Raw genomic sequence first — 18,214 nt, 5'->3', positions numbered from 1 at the left:
AAACAAAATATATGCCCGGACAAGAAAAATACATTTCTGGCTGGGACAACAGAGTCAAAAAAGACTTTTGTTATGTCTTTAGCAATGGTGATGCTCAATGCACAAGACACAAGATACAGAATAAACTGTAGTAACTAAAACAGACTGCAATACCAAGCACAGATTTTATTAACAATTCATTAAATCCATTCTAGTAGGTGGCAGCATGGAAAGTCAAATAGAAGTACTTAACAGTGGCCACAATAAAGGATTGATAGAGTAAAAGTTGCGCAGCCCTAAGCATTGATAAATGGAACTCACAAGATTTGTGGGAAAATCATGAAATAAACCACCACAACCAAATATAATGAAATCAAAACTGATCCACAACACTCAAGTTGACATATTCACAGGAGACTAGACTCAAATCACACACAAAGTGCACATGAAAGGAAGATTCCACTCCCTCTTCAGAGACTTCTGGTCAGATCTACATCTGCATGCCTGGTTTCCATGTGGTAGCATTAACAGGATCAGGATGGCGGGGAAAGCCAAAGTAAGCCTTTATTAGATGGCAAGTACATGTCAAATAGTGAAAAGGTTGAAGTATCCACATCCACTTCTTCTAACCAATCAGGAGCTAACTATAAAAAACATGCAGGGTGTGACCAATCAGAAACAGGAACCAATTTAAGACAAGCAGCCTCTTGCTAGCACAGGTAAGGCAGCGTGTGCCTCAGAGATCCTCGGATTCTAATAAAAGCAAAATGGCCCCACAAAAAAGAATCATTAAAACCCCCAAATCTAAAAAACTATGGAGCCAATGAACACATCATTGCAGACTCTCTTGAAAATGCATTGTTTCATTCTTTTTTTTCGCCATTTGCAGCCTTGGCGTGTACTGCAAAGGTTTCTGCCACTAACAAGGGGAAGATTATGGTTGCATCTCCAAACACCTTCACGGGTGTGGCCTCTGGTCTGATCTTGCCCCAGGACACGGCCTCGTCGGGTCTGGCCCCCGAGTCGCAGCCGTCAAACTCCTGAGCCGTGTTGACGTACACCGCATAGTCAGCTCCGTCCCTCTGCAGGGACACAAAGCAGGGGTCAGAAACAAGGTGTGCGCTCCTTGGTGAGTGTGCAAATCCATTTAAAACAGGTCGTAGTGAAAAATGACCCACCCAGCAATTAGCGTTGCACGTGTGGTGTTTGGCCAGGCCTCCGCCGAGGGTGATGATCCCGGTGCTGTTGGCGGCCAACACGAGGTTGTTCAACTTTGAAACATCTGGAATGAAATGCATTGTGTCAGACCAACGTACACCAAAGAGACTAATGACGTACGCACCGAGCGGGGCTGTTTCACCTTCAACTATGTCCACTATCAATCCGGGGTTTTCTCGCGAGAAGATGAACAACAGGTCTCCGAGAGCGCCGTCTGTCAGGGCCGGGCTGAACACCGGGATGTTATTCTGAAACAGACACCAGATCAGTGCTCGGCGACAGCGTCGACACTCGTTGTCGCCTATTAAACCCCCCAACCCCCCGTCACCACACACCAGCATATATTAATCATGTTACGAGACAAAGTCTGTCGTCCTTCAGGCCCGGTCCCGCTATTTACCCTCCCAACATACTAATGAACCTGGTTCGATGATATCTGCAGCTTCTGTCAGGACTCACCTTGTAGGCCCAGTAGAGAACAGACCGTGGGTCGTTGATCTCCTTACCAAACCGATGGATCACCTTAGATGGAGTCCAGCGAACGCCCTGAAATATAAGGAACAGAGAAAAATTAGAAGTATAGCGAGAGCGGATCAGGACAGCTGCTGATTTAAAGCCTTTTTCTAATGCAAGAGCATTTCAAAAAGGTTTTTTATAGCATGACGAAAATATTAAGATATAAAAGGAGGAATCATTTGATGAATACTGTTCAACATTTTGGAATGAACACTTGAATGTAGAATATTTTAGGAAAATGCTGAACGTGAAAAACGGACCTGGGTGTTTTGCTCCTCCAGCATCTGCTTCAAGATCGGCATCATCCTCTCGTCAAATTTCTCATAGTTGTCTTCGGGCATCAGAGCATTCCCAATCCTGCAGTGACACGGAGCGACGCGTAAATTAAGTGAATTCTAGTCAGAATAATGCGAAAATTTAGTTAAATTTGTAAGGTATCATATTCGGATTGTATCGGACCTGTTAAGGCCTTTGTTGTACAGATCCTTGCCAGACAGAGAAAAGTCTCCGACGTAAACTGGACCCCAACACTTGATCAGATCCTCCTCTATACCTCCGGCTGTGGTCACGAGGACGTCCACCTTAAAAATGACAGAAAAATTGCATTGAGGAACAAATGAGATGAGCCAGGTGTCTCATCACAACATTCAATCATGCACTTCTAATGGTTGGCGCGCTGCTGAAGCGGGTCGTACCATTTGGTGCTCCACGAGGTAGCGGACGCTCTCCCGGACTCCACAGCTGATGAGATTGGACGTGCAGCTGAGGAAGATGGTGCAGCTCCTGAGGCAGGGACAGGTGGACGGATCTTCAACGACCCCATTTAACGCCGGCACCGGTTGCTGACGCCTCTTTATCTGTGGACGAGGAGGCGAACGCGAAAGTTCAGCTCGCTCAAAGTTATCAGTTTCGAATGCAAAACTGAAATCAGCGGACAGGCGGTTTGATGTTTTTAGGAGCATTAGCACTGAATGCTCTTGATCTAACTCCTAAGAACGTTGAACTATTTTGGATTTGTTCTGGTAACAGACCATCTGGTGCTTTTAACACAGGCGCAGAATCTAAACTGCATTGGTCTCTGGGGATGGTCTCCGCCAAAGTCAGGCTTGAAAAAATAAGATGTATTTCTCAAGACATTTGCCTCAGTTGGCTGCCTTACATTAAGTTGTTCATTTACTTCCTGATAGGAGAAAAAACTCCCAAAAAAACCCTCTTTGGGAATAAAATTGGGAGAAATCCATAAAGGACGGCAATTAGCATCCGTCCCCAGGTTTTACCATCACATTGTGACAGAATGTTAATGTGTACAGTGTTTAAATGACTATGAATTGTGTTTGATTGAAATTGCATTCACTTCATCTAATATGTTAATGTAATAACTAATATCTAATAACACAAACTAATTCTAACACTAAACATTATTACACATACTATAATTTCCTGACTAGGGGTGCACTTCTGGCTTAAATCCCTAACAATTATCTGACTGCTATAACAGGCCTCATTTTAAGTCTCCCTGGTCAGCGCCCCCCCCCTCACCATGTTGTTGATCTCCTGCGTCGCCAGGCCGAAGTTGGTGGCCTGGAAGCCCGCGTTGAGGAAGGACTTGAGCAGGGCGCGGTAGTCCACTCCCTGGTTGAAGTCGTAGCCCCGGATCTCTGGTGTATCTTCTGGTAGAGGCTCACAGTTTCTGTGCAAAACTCCAATTAATGGGTGGATATGGTTTGCCATATTGTCTGAAAGAACGATACAAATTGCTCGGTCATGAATTATATGAATTTTTCCAAAGAAAAAAAGCTGACTTGTTGAAAACCTTTAAAATCATATGGAGGCTTTTGCCCTCATTACAAAAAGCCGGGATTTATAAACACGCAAACATTTTCATTTCATAAGTTTAACTAGCAGACAGAAGCCGTGTCTCTTCACTAACAAGTCCATTCTCACATGCTGGTCCCTGCACGTCTTAACGCGAGCACAGAGAAATTCTCTTTCTGCAGAGACAAATACTTGCAAAATAAGCAGAACTATGTGGGAGTGTAAGAACACTTTTTTCTAATGCAGAACAATTATATCTGGTATTGTGTTAGTAATACACATTTAAATATGCCACGTGCTCTGAAAAAGTTCCAATGCTGGTTCAACCATGTGGAGCACATGACCGTTAATAAAAAGCTGAACTGGCATTCAGAAAACCACTTGCAGGACGTATTCAGGGCTCTTTCATGTAGATAAAGTTACCTGGGTGGTTCGCTGGCGCTGAAGTTCTTGTCGGTCTGTGAAGTCACTCCGTCCACACACACCTTTCACCGAAGAACAGGAGGGACGTGCTTCAATCCTTCATTTATAGAGCGCTTGGGGCTTTAACGCGGCAGAATCAGGTTCAGCCTCTTTCAGTAACAGAACAGCTCCAATAAATCTACAACCAGTGGAGTGGGGGAAGTTTCTGAGGAAGACACAACCTCTAACACGTCAAGACACAACGCGCTCTCCCCCCCTCAGTCACAGTGTCATCTTAAACCACTTATTTATGCAACCACCCTCCCAAAATAACCAGCTACTTAAAGCACAGTATCTTGGAAAGATGTGAATTCACTCAATCAGAACCATTTAGTTTTACGACCACGTCAAACACGACTTGTACGCTCTGTCAAGCCACTCACTACGACGTTGTTCCCGTGTCAGTCAACGCTGCCCAGATGTTGATCGGCAAAGAGATTTAAATCTTTGTGTCGCGTGTAAAAATGTCTTTGGTAAACACAAAAGACTGAACAGCTTTAATTGATCACATTTATGAGGTGCCGTTTAATGCACACATGCTTCAGAGGGATTTCATTTTATTACTTGTGCACTGCTGTCTTGTCTATTGTTACACTGTCTACTGCCACGCACCAATAGCCAAGACAAATTTCTTGTATGTTTGACATATTTTGGCAATAAATGTTTCCCGATTCCTGAGTCTTAATTGTGCTTGCCATTTATAGCATTACAACAAGCGACGGGGTAAGGATAAATAAAAAGGTATATTTATGAATTTATAGCAATCATGTACTGCAACAGAACCAGTGAACCAGAACCAGTTTCACACCCATTTACCTGCAGACACGTCAGACCAGATCTGCAAACTCACGAGGGGTTAAATAGGTGACCAGTTTTTTGTTTAGAGGAAAAACAAAATTCCAGAATTTTGTACAACTGAGAAAAAACCCAACTTAACTGGTTCGCACTGGTTACAGAACTTGAAAATAAGCAGTTATTCTTTGTGAGAAAAAGGGTTAGGCCAAATACTATTGTTCAACATAGTCAAGACTCACTGGTCTAAGTTGCAACCTTTCCAGATGTTTGAGCATCAAGTTAGAAAAAATTAAATGTCACTTTAGTTTATATGGACGAAGCTCCTTCATGCTCACCAGGAGCAGCGTTTAGACGTTTCTGGTCTTTAACATTTCAGCTGATCACAGAAATAAGAACAGACAACAAGGTTAATAGAAAAAAAAAAAAAAAAGGTTTATTTCCCCTATTCACAAAAAATTAAATTAAAATTGGATACATCAGATAACATCCAACCTGCACCACAGTTGAGCAAAAAAAAGGAAGTTACATCAAATTCAATTGCCAGCCTTGATATCAGATTGAAACAGTTCTGAATGTTTCTTCCACATTCTTCCCTAAGCTATATGCACCGACTCCTTCAGTCCAACCACATCGACATAATCAAATTGTCCGCTATAAAACAACGAAAACAAAAATTCTTTAAACAAAAAGAATAAAAAAAACTTGTAAAGTCCAAAAGAATTTGTGCAATGGAGCACAAAAAAAAAAAAAAAAGAAATAAATTAATAAAACCAAAATTGTCATACGAGCATAAAAAAATAAAAAAAATAAAAAAAAAAGTGGCCAACTAGCATTTCAATTTATTTCTGTAGAGCCGAGTGTATCACACTTTTGACCAAACATTTGTGGCACAGGATCCTTCTGGACAATTCATGTGGAAAAAAAGCTTCACCTGTTGCTGCTCACACCTCAACGTGCGCCTACCCGATAAACCCGGGTAAGACGCCATCGCTACCCGCTGCGCGTGCCGACTGACACGGTTTCTCCTCCTTTTTTATAAAGTACCTCACTACAAATGTGAGCTGATATTCAGGAGGGAAACCACTCTGGACTTTTCCTTCGCTTCAGGAGATTTTTGAAAAAAAAAAAAAAAAAAAAAAGGCGATTAAAAGTGAACTCTCAGACGGGTGTTGATACTCGAGGAGAGACTCAAACGACGCGCAGGACGCAGCGCCATCGGCGCAAAATTACATCTAAGCAGCACTCGTGTACACATCTTTATAGTAAAACAGCAACTGGCCGACAGCCACACGCACGCACTTCCATCACAAGCGTCCACCAACGATGACTAAAAGATAACCACCACTCTCACAGAAGCTAACCAGTGTCAGGGGAGATCCATACGGACGCAGCGCGTTCCCAGGCAGATCCTACACAGTGTCGACGGGTGGATGTATGGCATTGGCAATCACTAGTTTGATCAAAAACTGGAGAAGTACCTTATTAGTCCGGCAGCGCGTTGCAATGCCATTGATAAAGCTCTTAGAAACGCGGATTCCTCCGAATTGACCGTTATAAAATTACTAAAATGAAAATAAAGATTAGCGAGCCTCGTGGAAAAGCGCGTAATGACCGGGAGCAGCCATTGCTGAACCAAACGCTCCGGCGACACTGGAACACGGATATGGACAGGCGCACTCTACAGATCCAAAATACTGCAATTAAGATGTCGAGCTCCTCTCGAAGCCTATTCAATCCATTTTAAGGAGCACATTATAAAATTAACTATGTTAAGAGGCCTCAAGTCTTACCTAGTCATTTTCCCCATTGCTTATCGTTTAGCATTATGCTTACTTCAGCTAACCATTTAACAGTCCTAAAATCACTTATCAAAAAAAACTGTCTCAAGATCAGTATATTATTAATGTTCGTCTTACATTTGAAATTCTACGTTTCTTACAAAAGAAAAAAAGTGCATTTATATCAGTAAGAATCAAGTCATTCTTGGTGATGTCTTATCGCTCTCATTAAGTTTGTTTCGTAAAGTCTTATAAAACAAAGCAGCAGCAGCAAAAAGGATTCTCCACCTGCCTACAGCATTTGAACTCTTGTTGCAGAGAGTTAAGCTCCTTCCTGTATTAATCTACCTGTAGTTGATCTTCCCACAAACACACACACAGCCTCCTTTAAACCAAAAGGGACATAGATCGCCTACGGACAAACGAACCAAGCACCTGATGGCAGCCTCCCCGTGCCGACGACAATTATGCAAGCAACCAGACGGACATTCACTTAAACATGCGTCACTAAAGAGGTGATCAAATGCCATGCGAAACGTGTTACTGCGATGGTAAAATTCCCCCCAGCGCCTCAAATCGAAAGGGGGCGTGTGGTGGGGAATAAAAAACACCTATGATCGAGAGGACGAAAATCACTTTAGCTAAATGTACATGTGAAAAGAGAAAAGACCCATGTGTACGCGCACCGAATGGTTTTCACATCATTTCGCCGTAAAAGAAGGTGCGGACCACCTTAGCGGGTTTTCCCGCTTCGCTACGGAGTAAAAACGTTTCTCGCTCAGCGCCGGCCCGTTTGAACATGTCTACATGTCTGAGTCTACGACTGCGTGCGTTGTTGCACCCTATATGCTGGTTCAGATAATTCCTGTTTGTCTGCCCCCACCCCGCCCTATCCACTATCTTAGAGGAATAATCAAAAATTGAGGAGGGGGGCCGGTCAAAGCCGGCCCCTCTCAAGTCCTCGCCTACCTAGGATTGCTGCACTGGTGAAAGTCACTTTAGAGTGAGTTGGATTTAGTCCGAGAGGTATATGTATGTCCCTAGTTTACCCTCCCACCCCCCACTTCCTACCCCCTCCCTCAGAGAGACACACAGGGGGAAAGGAGGCCGTCCGCTAAGTGAAGGGTCTCAAGGCCAGTCACATCGCTCCAGCTCCGGTTTCTCCCCACAATCTGGGAGGTGCAATGAGTTCCCCAGTAACCCCCCCCTACATTAACCTGGGGAGGAGACAAAACGAGAGGAGATTACAAATGACACCACAAAGGACTCGTATGAATGGCTCAAGGAAGGGAGGTGCGTGTTCGCTGGACATACCTAACAGGTTGGTGTCCTGCGCGGGCGAGCAGGTTGGGTTAGACGCCGTAGCAGGCCGACAGGCGCTCCTTTAGCAGAGGGGGGAACTGCTCAGAGAACTGCTGCCAGTTCTCCTCTCCAACCTGGTCCTTGAAGCCATGTAAGATCTTGGGAGAAGAGAACAGAAAACCATCACGAGGCCGACCAAAAAGGATTTTGCGCCAACTGAAAAGAGTTTCTGAAACTGTCCCAGGAAAAACGGCTCCCCCACCCAACAGCGAGCTCTGCACACACTTCTCAGACTCAAAAAGAATTATCCACACCATGAAGTCGGGTTTCGAATGTCTGAAGAGATCATCACGGAGTGAGGCGAGCAAGTGTTGCATAGTGAGGGAGCATTTGATCGACAGCAAGCTACTTGTGACGCCATTGGATCCACAAGCTGCCGGTCAGTGATGCACGATATCCCTTCTGATGAGAAACCCACCTTGTAAAACATGTCTCTCAGGTCGTCTTTGGGGTTGACCCAAGAGGCAACAGCGTCACAGAAGAAGATGAAGTCCTGCACAGAGAGAGGACTCGTTACTAGGAAGCGCTGCGATCAGGTCACGGGGGGTGAGGAGCGTGACTGGATCAGAAAAGTTTATTTGGGAACTAAATGTATCATTGTTTATCAATGAGCTGGGAGTTTCATCCTCTCCAGGTAGACCGGTAGGCCGCTTTAAAGCAAGTGGACGCACCTGCACCACTCCTGCAGGGTTCACGCCGATCATCACGCAGATTCCCCTGAAGGCAGAGTCCTTCTCCTCGTTATCTCGGATATTCCTCAGCGATGTGCACCTGGGAGGAGGCACAATGACAACGTTTTAGGTCGGGAGTTTGGTTGCTACGGATATTTATGATCTGATAAAATGACAGCAGTTGGGCTTTGGACCGGAATGTACAAAATTAATGGACCCCTTGTATTAAAATTGGTACGAAGGGTAGGTGTCATGATAATAACCTCACCATGGTCTAATGAATTGCTGCAGCTGCGGGGCTACTTCTTGTGGGCAGACATAACCCAGTCTGCCAATCGTGATGGCTGCACGCAAGGACAGAAAACAAAAAACGATCAACTTCAAATCCACTTAATTTTTTGAAAAGGCAGCTTCCAGGTCACACTGCGTGCACGCGACAGGTTTGTCTACCTGTGTTCTCCAGCAGCGTCTTGGGTGTGTTCGGTCGATTGATGATTTCTACCAGGTGGGGCAGAACCATGCCCACGTACGGCTGCATCTCTGCACCTGTAAACACAGAAAAACTGTTCAAATACGCATGAAGACACTAGTCTTGGTTGCACAAGAACATTGTTCAAACAGCTTGAGACAACTTTGGGACTCAGTTTACAGAGAACTGCAGACCAGTTTGTCTACTTTATCAGACGCGTGTCTAAGCCTGCAGACACATGTCGTGCCTTGTCTGGATCAGAATATATAGGAACAAAATGTATCATTCTGAGTCAATGAGCTGGGAGTTTCATCATATCCAGATACTGTGCACATGTCAACGCGGAACAAACTCAAATGCATCAACAGTAAGAGCGACCTGCTTTCTCACCCATTTGCATGGAGATCTCTCCAATGGCCCAGGTGGCGTTGTTGCACACAGAGATAAACTCCGGGTTCAGGTTAAGCCCGAGGATGGGCATGAACTCAGCTGGAGGGAGGACGCGGACACACACACACACACACACACACACACACACACACACACACACACACACACACACACACACACACACACACACACACACACACACACACACACAAATGATTACAGCACAAACAAAAGACATCCGATCACCGACACACATGCGATTTGTTTACAACCTCGCAGACTCCCATTAAAAAGACATCGGACAATCTATGGCTACAACAGGAATTGCACAGAAGGTAGACGCCGGTCAGCACTTTGGCCCAGCACTCACCAGTGCAGGGTTTTACATGGAGGAAGCAGGCCTTTGTCAGATCGCCCAGCAGTGCGAAGGAGCTTTGTCGAACCTCCGGCATAGTGTCCTGCAACACAAACCAGACCCCGTAGTGTCATAAATACGGCTGGGCTTCAAATCAAACCGCCAGTTACTTTATTCTCACATCCATGAAATCATACCTGCATGCATTGGAAAAGCAGGGTCATGATGTTAGAGCGGGCCACTAGCTGTTCCACATGAGCCCCCAAACCCTCTGCCAGGCCGCTCAGCAGGTCCAGGGCAACAATCATGAAGTCCTTGTCAGGGGCCTCATACTGGTCCGGATGCTGGTTGTACATCTGTAAAGACACGGCAGGGAAGTGTCACGGTCTCTTCCGTACATCCGAAAATTGATCACCGAATACACAGAGCATTCGTGTGTGTGTGTGTGTGTGTGTGTGTGTGCGCGCACGCATTCTCACCATAGCCTGAGCTAGTGTCTTCTGGACGAGTGTGACACAGCGCTGATAGACTGGCTCACAATAAGGGAGAAAGCCACTCTGCAGGGCGGTCGCTACCGACGACAGACACTGGGGGGGGGGGGGGGGGGAGATTATGGTAATACGTTGGCACTTTGTGTATGTACAATAAAAATACATGAGCAGAGAAACCGCTTCACAAAAGCAAAAAAAAAAAACTTTGCCGTCAATAGATCCTCTTTATTTTTATCCATCAAAGAGACAACTGATCAACTAATTAGTTTACTTTAAAATGTGAGCAGACAATTTAAAGGGGGCCAAACATTCTAGTATTGAGCAACAGCCCCAAGAGGTTTTGGATCAGAAAATATAGGAACATTTTTTATCATTGTAAATCAATGAGCTGGGTTTTCATCATGTCCAGAAGCAAGATGGACCTTAAAGTCAGACTCATTGTTAAAGACTCGCTCTCCTAAGAGATATGACAAGTTTGTTCACTTAAAACAACTTCTTACCTCCAGCAGTGGGAAGAGATCCTTGTCTTCGTCTTTTAGCTCGTTCCACTTGGCAATAAGGGGGGGCATCAACTTCTGAATGTATTCCTGAAAAACCATAAAAATAATATTTTAAGTGCAATTAAAATTCCATTAGCTAAAGTCCAACTAAGGTAAACTGAACCAACCATCAAACCTATTTGTAAGACAAAGGCACACATGACGTGCGCAGCTCTATACTTCACGGACACTCACGGGCTGGTTGAGGTGGTGGCCCACTGAGTCTGCCAGAGTTCCTATGGCATCGTAGAGGATGAGGAGATTCTTGTGCTGGTACTTCCCGAAGGCAAACACCAATGTGTCCAGGATGAAGCTCAGGTAGGGGACCAGCTCCGTGCACGCCTCCTCCTCCAGGGTGGCAAACGCACTGAGGGAACACCAAGGGGGGAGGGGGGAATAGACATGTCAGCATTTGGCCCGGTGATACGGGTCTGGCGGCCCTGCATACGGGAGGAAGGGCTCACCTGCAGGCGGCCTCTTGCACCCGCTTGTTGCCGTCCAGGATGCGTTTGAGGAGCTCCGTCATTAGGGGCTTGAGGTAGGAGTCGGGGGGCTGGGACACCACCCAATGTGCGTAGCGACTCAGGGTCCAGCAGGCGATTGAGCGCACCAAGGCCTTTTTGTCGCAGAGGCACTGGATGAGGTGGGGAATGAGCTCTGGCAGGTAGGGCACCATGCCCTGCATGCAGCCTACGGCAACGAGAAAGAGCGTTAAGAAACAAAGTTCCACTAAAGAAAGTTACGAATCGCCTTTAATGACTTCACACAACTATGCTTTAGGAAAATATTTGCTAAACCACTATGTTGAATCGGATTAGATTTCAGCCATTTCAGTGGAATGTTATAGCCTCTTATTACATCGGTATCAAGCTTTAATCATCTGTTTATTTCTATGCCAATCTGGATCAGAAAATAAAGGAACATTAAGTATCATTTGAAATCAATGAGCTGGGGTTTTCATCATTTCCAGATGTGGGACAGACTCAGTTCAACGCCACAATGAAGATACTCATTAACAGGTCACTTCAGTGTGTAACATGACACTATGAACAAAAATGAGCCAGTAACAAAAACGTTATCCAGCTTTTGAGAGACATTCAAAAGGACTAAAGGAGGGACGACTTCTCAGACAGCAAGTCTGAGTTTCTGAGAGGCATCCGGTCCAGTCAGGCTTACCCTCGGCTATGGCCCCCAGCACCAGGATGCCAGACTCCTTTATGACCCAGTCGGGGTGGAAGAGCAGGCCTTTCAAGAGCGGCAGGAGGTGGGGCAGCAGGTCGTCGCGGAACACGTTGGCGAGAACGTCCAAGGCTGCAGCCGAACACTTTCCTACAGCAGAGAGAGAGACCTGTCAGTCAAAGGCCAGCCCCGTTGCTTCACACAGGATATTACAATGAGTTTTGGTTTATGAAAGGAAATAAAAATCAAGAAATGGGGAGTAAAAGGCAAATACAAATTCAGTGTACATTAACTGTGCTTATTGCCAGAACGCCCCTCCCTCCTTTCTAATCATTTATCACTTACGCAAGTTCCAGTCTGACAGCGTGTCGTCGTCATCGTCTTCGTCATCATCATCGTCATCCTCGCCGTCCTCATGCTCCGCCCCTTCATGCTGCAGAGTGACTGTCCGGGACTTGTGGAAGCGGGGCTTGATGTCCTGATCACTATCTGGTACGGCCTCGTCTTCCTCTACGTCGCCCTGGACAAGAGATTAAAAAAAAAGAGCCCCAGGATCAGTTCTGAATCATCTGCCTGTCACATTATCAGCAGCTTTAAATGCACATTTCTATGGTTTGGATTTTGTTCAAGGACTTTTTTTTTGTCACAAATGCAAAAATGTTACCATCTAGTGCTAGATATCCATGTCACACATATCTAATATATGGATCCTACACCGCCTTATTAAATCTGGATCAGAAAAATAATGGGAACAAAAAGGTATCATTGGAAATCAATGAGCTGGGGTTTTCATCATTTCCAGATGCAAGATCAAGTCCACCAGCAGCCTGTAAGGTGGACGGGCTAACAACGGCATATTTGTGGCATCGTACAGGACTACAAGAACAAAGAGCTCACCTTTAATAGTATGATGTCTATTTCCGAATACTTCATCCCATTTACCAATATAGGCGTTAGTCTAGATCAAGGGGGAGAAGGCGGAGGCCGTCTTGGTTAAAATTGACAAGATAACATCTATTGAAACTTGAGACGTCAACATGCTACTCACTGCACCAGGTGTCCAGACAGCATCTCCTTACAGACGGGTTGCTCTGCTAAAGTCAGCCAAAACTCGCAGGCCTCCAGCGCCACGTTCTCATCGGGGTCCTGCGTCCTCTGCAGCATGTACTGGAGGGGGGGGGGTGAGCAAAGTGCATGTTTGAGACAGGCAACGTCGTTAAATAAACAGTTTGAGGAGGGAGGGTGGGGCGGGCAATATCACCAAATTTGGATCAGAAAATATAGGAACAAAAATGTATCATTGGAAATCAATGAGCTGGGTTTTTCATCATGTCAGGATGCAAAGCGGACGTCCACTTAAGGACGCCGTCCAAGTGCGCTCGCCCAGATCTAATTACGTACAGGTGGTCCACAGGGGATTGAGCAGATGTCCAAGACTTACCTGGATGATGCTGTGCATGTGGGGGATGAGGCGGTCTATGCGGACCTCCAGTAACATGACCAGGGCTCGGCACACGTTCTTTCGAACCTCAGAGTCCTCATCTGCTGCCAGCGCAAACAAGCTCTGAATGGACAGAAATCACACAAGACAGAAAGTAGTTTTAATGGAGAGTTCACGCACATAAAAAAAATGTATTTATTTAAATGTGGATGAACAACTTTCCCCTTCACAGCACACAGCTCACCTCTATGAAGGTGTCAATGTTGTCCATCAGGGCCTGGGCTCTGCCAATGATGAACTGGTTCACACAGGCGATGGCGTGGGACCTGCAGCGAATAAAACACGTTAGTAGTGGAGTCAAACAGAGCTGGACATAAATACAGCACGTTTAATATAACATCTGGCTTTGCTCCACCTTGTTTGGTTAAAACTTTTAGCTTATCACACATAGCTAATATATGGATCCTACACGGCCTTGTCAGATCTGGATCAGAAAATATAGGAACAAAAAGGTATCATTGGAAATCAATGAGCTGGGATTTTCATCATTTCCAGATGCAAGACACTTTTTAAGACCTCGTCTTAAAGTTTATCAAGTCTCCCTTTTTGTAAATACTGTTGTGCAAAGTTAGTAGTTGAATAAAGGTGCAAAAAAAAAAAACCCACCAAATCGCAACAAGGGCGTATTTGCCTTGTAGACCGGTAACACCGAGGCGGGATACGCATCAAGGTAAGAACATTTATAATTTAATCCCATTATCCCGAGTATCTGGAGCAGACCGTATGAACACAAAGGTCAGGTCATGGTCAGTCCAATGTTATCCCACCCAGATGACTATGACAACCAATCAGTCTTCCTCTCTCCTGTACCTAATCTTAGGGCTGCAGTGCTTGAAGAACTGGAGGAACTTAGGAATCATTATGTTGAGGGGTCTGTTCAGAGCATCGCTGTCCAGAAGCTCCGACGAATCCTCACAGATCTTCTGCAGTGCTCCAAATGAGCCCTGAGACACGGACATACACAGAGAGGCTGTCAAATCAAACGCAAACATACAAGAAAACAGAGGAGAGAGTGAGACTGCATCAGCAAATAACAGTGAAGCAAAAAAAAAAAAAAAGTGTACTTGGTGCAATAAACACATGTCGATTTTCAGCAATTTTCCTAGAATTAAACACTTTTCTAGTCAGATCCCCCTTTTATTTTACAATCCGTCGAAACGCAAATATCATAATGTGTGCGTTTAGGACTCTAAAATATGAGCCGACTATTTTGACAAAACAGCAAAATACACTAGTATTGATCAACAGCCTCGACAAATCTGGATCAGAAAATATGGGAACAATATGCATCATTGTAAATCAATGAGCTGGGTTTTTTATCATGTCCGGATGCAAAGCAGAGGCAAGAAAAATAGTAAATACTCCATCTTAAAGATTTGCCCTTAAATATTTGAACTGTATTTTAAAAATATTTCAAAACAAACGTAAATGATCCAAAGTCATCACACGGATCCCTGATACTACATGGAAATATTTTTTGAATAAATGGAAATTTGCATCTCTGCATCATAAAAAGAAGGTAGGGCCCGGTTAGGTGCACACCTCGCAGGTGTTGTAGTCCTCAGAGTTGAGCAAGTTGCAGAGCTGGGGAAGCAGCTCAGGCCATGTTTGTAGCTCTCCTTTGGAGGAAATGGTAGTGATCAGGATGCCTAGAGGAGGAGAGAAACCCAAACGTCAGACAGTGATTCCGCACCAATGAGACCGTGAGCCTTTGCAGCGGCTCTGGATCAGACAGTATGAATACAAATGCCTTCACGGGAACTCAGGTATAGTTAATGTTTTATGCATCATCTCCAGAGGTGGCAGCGTAGGAAAGGGCTAGGTGTGGTACAGGTGTGGAAGGACGCTAAACCACAGAAGTAATGAGCGCCACACGCTGAGACAACGGCCCCAACCCCAACAACTCACCAATGGTGGCACGAATGAGCGGCGACGGGTCGCCGATGTTGTTGAGACATTCCTGCTTGATGAAGTCGGCGACGGTCGGGGGGAAGTTCAAGTAGTGGGCCTTCACATTGTTCTTCAGTATCAGACCGCTCAGAGAGCGAGTGGGCTCGTCTGAGGAGAGAGGAAAGGTGCGACTAAGCATAAAGGCAATCATGGATCACATTTCTAGGCGTGCGCAATTTCTTATGAAATTGAAATGGCTCCAAAGAGAAAACACATCAACGTCCTCTCACCTTCAGTTTTGAGTCTTGTGAGAACAAAGATGAGATAGTTGTTGAAGTCTGGGAATTGGTTGAGTTGTTCAAGTTTCTAGCACGGCAGTTAAGGACTATTTCACTTTGAGCTTCCAAATTAGGCAATTAACCATTGAACTTATAAGCAATGCATTTGATACGGTTTTAGAACTTGACATGGATTCACCTAGATAGAACTCACATCAACAAAAATAATTTTTAGTTAGGTATTACTATGTTCATAAATAACCACAAGTAAAATCTTCAAATTGTGGATAGAAATAGAACTTGATAACTTGGCAGAAGTAGCAATAGGTTAGCATGGTACATATTATAGGCCCCTTTGCAAAAGCGTGCTACACAACGTGCACCACGTTGGACTGCAGTGTAGTAGGATACTTGTTGGACTGCTCTCTGCGTGACTGTGTTGGGCGACTGGGAGTCTTTGAGCAGTTGGAGGACCTGCTGAAGTCCCTGCTCATCTGGCTGCCACTCCATCCTGAAAAACGGCGTAAAAAAAATGTAATTAACGTAGGCATGGGCTTTTTCTTATTTATTTTTTTAGAGATTAATAGGGTGGAGAAATCTGAGAACGTGGTTTCTGGATCAGACAGTATGAATACAAACACCATCACAGAGTCAGATGTTATTTTGTTATGCATCAGCTCCAAAAATCCACACTAACAGCCATTTGAACGCACTACATAGCGCTTTGCATATGAAGCCCCTTTAGTCTGCCAATTCCTAATGAGAACACACATCGTCTACAAGCAGACTTTACACTCAAGAAAGGCATTTACCTAAACTTGTATTCTAGAATATTCTAACAAAGAAGAAGTACACGACGCCATTCGATTGTCCTGGTGGAATCGAAAGAGAAATACACCCCCCTTTAATAATAGGGTTATAGATCGAGTTGAAAAACTCTGCAGAGGATTACTTTTGCTCAGTCGGCCAACGTGCCATGCGGTCGAGGGAGTAGGAAACAAGCCGAAGGGCGCAGCCGCGCTGTAGGAAGGTGAAGTGCACATGGTGAGGGTGCGAGGCGGCCCGGGGGGCCCGCGTGGGGCAGACGACGTCAACGAGCGATAAAATAAACCCCGCATCGGTTGACGGAGCCGAGGCATACAATTAACGTTAATTCAAAATCGGCTTGTGGAAAAAAAACGTGAGCCGTTAAAAATTCTGACCCGGTTCAGCCGCTCTGCGTTACTCCGACCGACCCCCACCCGGTCCAAGTTACCGTAACACTTGAGGCCCCGGTGGATTTTTCGTTGATTTTGCTACACCGCGTGGACCCGAAATGGGCCCTTCGACGATTACCCGCCGGATCGCAGTCCGCGTGGTTGGTCGGACTGTGAGAAAAGTGGTCACGGATTAAGTTGGCCATGTAACAGGGCCGCCATGTCCGGCTCCCCAGTTAAAGCTCGTCGGCCACGTTCGTGTGTTTTTTTAATCGAGTAACTTTTCACTCGACTGGTTGGTTCGATTTCATTTCAACCCGCGTTCGCGCTTGAATCGACTGTTTGCTCGCTGATCGTTTGAGATGCCTCCGCATAGTTATTGCGTTGCTACCAAAGTTGCCCTTCTTGCTCGGGCCTAGTCGACACGGCAACACCAGGCAGGAGACGGCCACAATGTGCCCGGCGTGAAAATCGACAAATCCCACCATTTATTAACAAAACTCGCCATTAAACCCACAAATCATGTTAGTATTAAGATCACATCTAAACAGTTGAGTATTGTATCGCTATTAACACGCCGTTAGGGGCCAGTTATCGGTGCACACTTAGTGAACACGTTTTGCCAACAGGCGTTAGCCACTAAGCCGCTAGAGCCATTTCTGACTGGCAATGCTAACGCTACTAGCCCGGCTAATGCTACATAACGGACACTTGCCTGATATTCGCTAAATCGGAACCGTTAACCGGCAGAGGGGGTCTAATCGACGTGGATTACGTCTACACGTTCCAGGACACGCGTATATACAACTATACGTACAATATCGACTTGAGAGTTGAACTGTCGTGCTGGGCCGCTCTCCACCCGTGCTTCGTAGCGGTTCCTCTTGTTCAAATGAGCACGCCGATGGAAGTTGACCTATGACGGCTTCCGTCCAGCGCGCACACTTTGTTAATCTAGCTAACGCGAGATTAGAGGTGGCCCTTTTCTCTCTCTTTTTCCCCCCTAAAAATACATGTTGGTTAATTATTAAGCCTAAAATATAACGAACAAATGAACACATAATAATTGTACGTATTTAATTAAATTACAGGGAATTTATGTTTGTTAAATTCATGTAGGTATCTGCAGGATGTGGTTTGTTGTGTTCATAATGTTAGTGATTTGTTGCAAAAAAAATAACATGACAACTGTGTCCTCAACTGTTTTTTTTCAGATCAAGTCAAATATCTGCTACAATTTGTAAATGCAGTTATTAGCTTTGCAACAGATAAGAATGCGGCTTATAGATTCAACCCTTCAATGTTGTACTTTTTGTTAATAATTCAACAT

The 18,214-nt window shown here is 45.0% G+C and overlaps 2 protein-coding genes across 7 annotated transcripts; both read right to left on the bottom strand.

Annotated features, from left to right (window-relative positions):
* Positions 1-145: 145 nt before the first annotated feature.
* On the bottom strand, positions 146-5,061 carry LOC120827527 (deoxyhypusine synthase). 2 transcript variants are annotated; one of them, XM_040190489.2, is made up of 9 exons: positions 3,952-5,061; positions 3,253-3,449; positions 2,409-2,570; positions 2,173-2,294; positions 1,974-2,070; positions 1,657-1,743; positions 1,340-1,445; positions 1,158-1,261; positions 146-1,061 (listed from the first exon to the last, which is right to left on the bottom strand). In XM_040190489.2, the coding sequence occupies exons 2-9, from the start codon at positions 3,442-3,444 to the stop codon at positions 843-845; spliced, it is 1,089 nt and encodes a 362-aa protein (XP_040046423.2). In that variant the 5' UTR covers positions 3,445-3,449; positions 3,952-5,061; the 3' UTR covers positions 146-842. The 2 variants fall into 2 exon arrangements, with proteins under 2 accessions (XP_040046423.2, XP_040046424.2); XM_040190490.2 differs by having other exon boundaries at positions 3,253-3,403; positions 3,952-4,184.
* Positions 5,062-5,192: 131 nt separating this feature from the next.
* LOC120827523 (transportin-2) lies at positions 5,193-17,900 on the bottom strand. Of its 5 annotated transcripts, none has more exons than XM_040190480.2 (25): positions 17,702-17,900; positions 16,100-16,199; positions 15,701-15,776; positions 15,429-15,578; positions 15,063-15,169; positions 14,331-14,464; positions 13,705-13,786; positions 13,461-13,583; positions 13,068-13,186; positions 12,917-12,977; positions 12,365-12,539; positions 12,017-12,169; positions 11,305-11,530; positions 11,036-11,207; positions 10,802-10,888; positions 10,290-10,397; positions 10,008-10,166; positions 9,826-9,913; positions 9,456-9,554; positions 9,047-9,142; positions 8,865-8,940; positions 8,597-8,696; positions 8,344-8,418; positions 7,878-8,023; positions 5,193-7,780 (listed from the first exon to the last, which is right to left on the bottom strand). In XM_040190480.2, the coding sequence occupies exons 2-24, from the start codon at positions 16,196-16,198 to the stop codon at positions 7,916-7,918; spliced, it is 2,673 nt and encodes an 890-aa protein (XP_040046414.2). In that variant the 5' UTR covers position 16,199; positions 17,702-17,900; the 3' UTR covers positions 5,193-7,780; positions 7,878-7,915. The 5 variants fall into 5 exon arrangements, with proteins under 5 accessions (XP_040046414.2, XP_040046415.2, XP_040046413.2 ...); XM_040190481.2 differs by having other exon boundaries at positions 17,600-17,884; XM_040190479.2 differs by having other exon boundaries at positions 16,641-17,791.
* Between the last annotated feature and the right edge of the window lie 314 nt (positions 17,901-18,214).

Source organism: Gasterosteus aculeatus, chromosome 11 (genome assembly GCF_964276395.1).
Source record: "Gasterosteus aculeatus chromosome 11, fGasAcu3.hap1.1, whole genome shotgun sequence".
Lineage (NCBI taxonomy): Eukaryota > Metazoa > Chordata > Actinopteri > Perciformes > Gasterosteidae > Gasterosteus > Gasterosteus aculeatus.
Note: the sequence above shows the minus strand (reverse complement) of the source record. Positions and strands in the feature narration are given on the sequence as shown.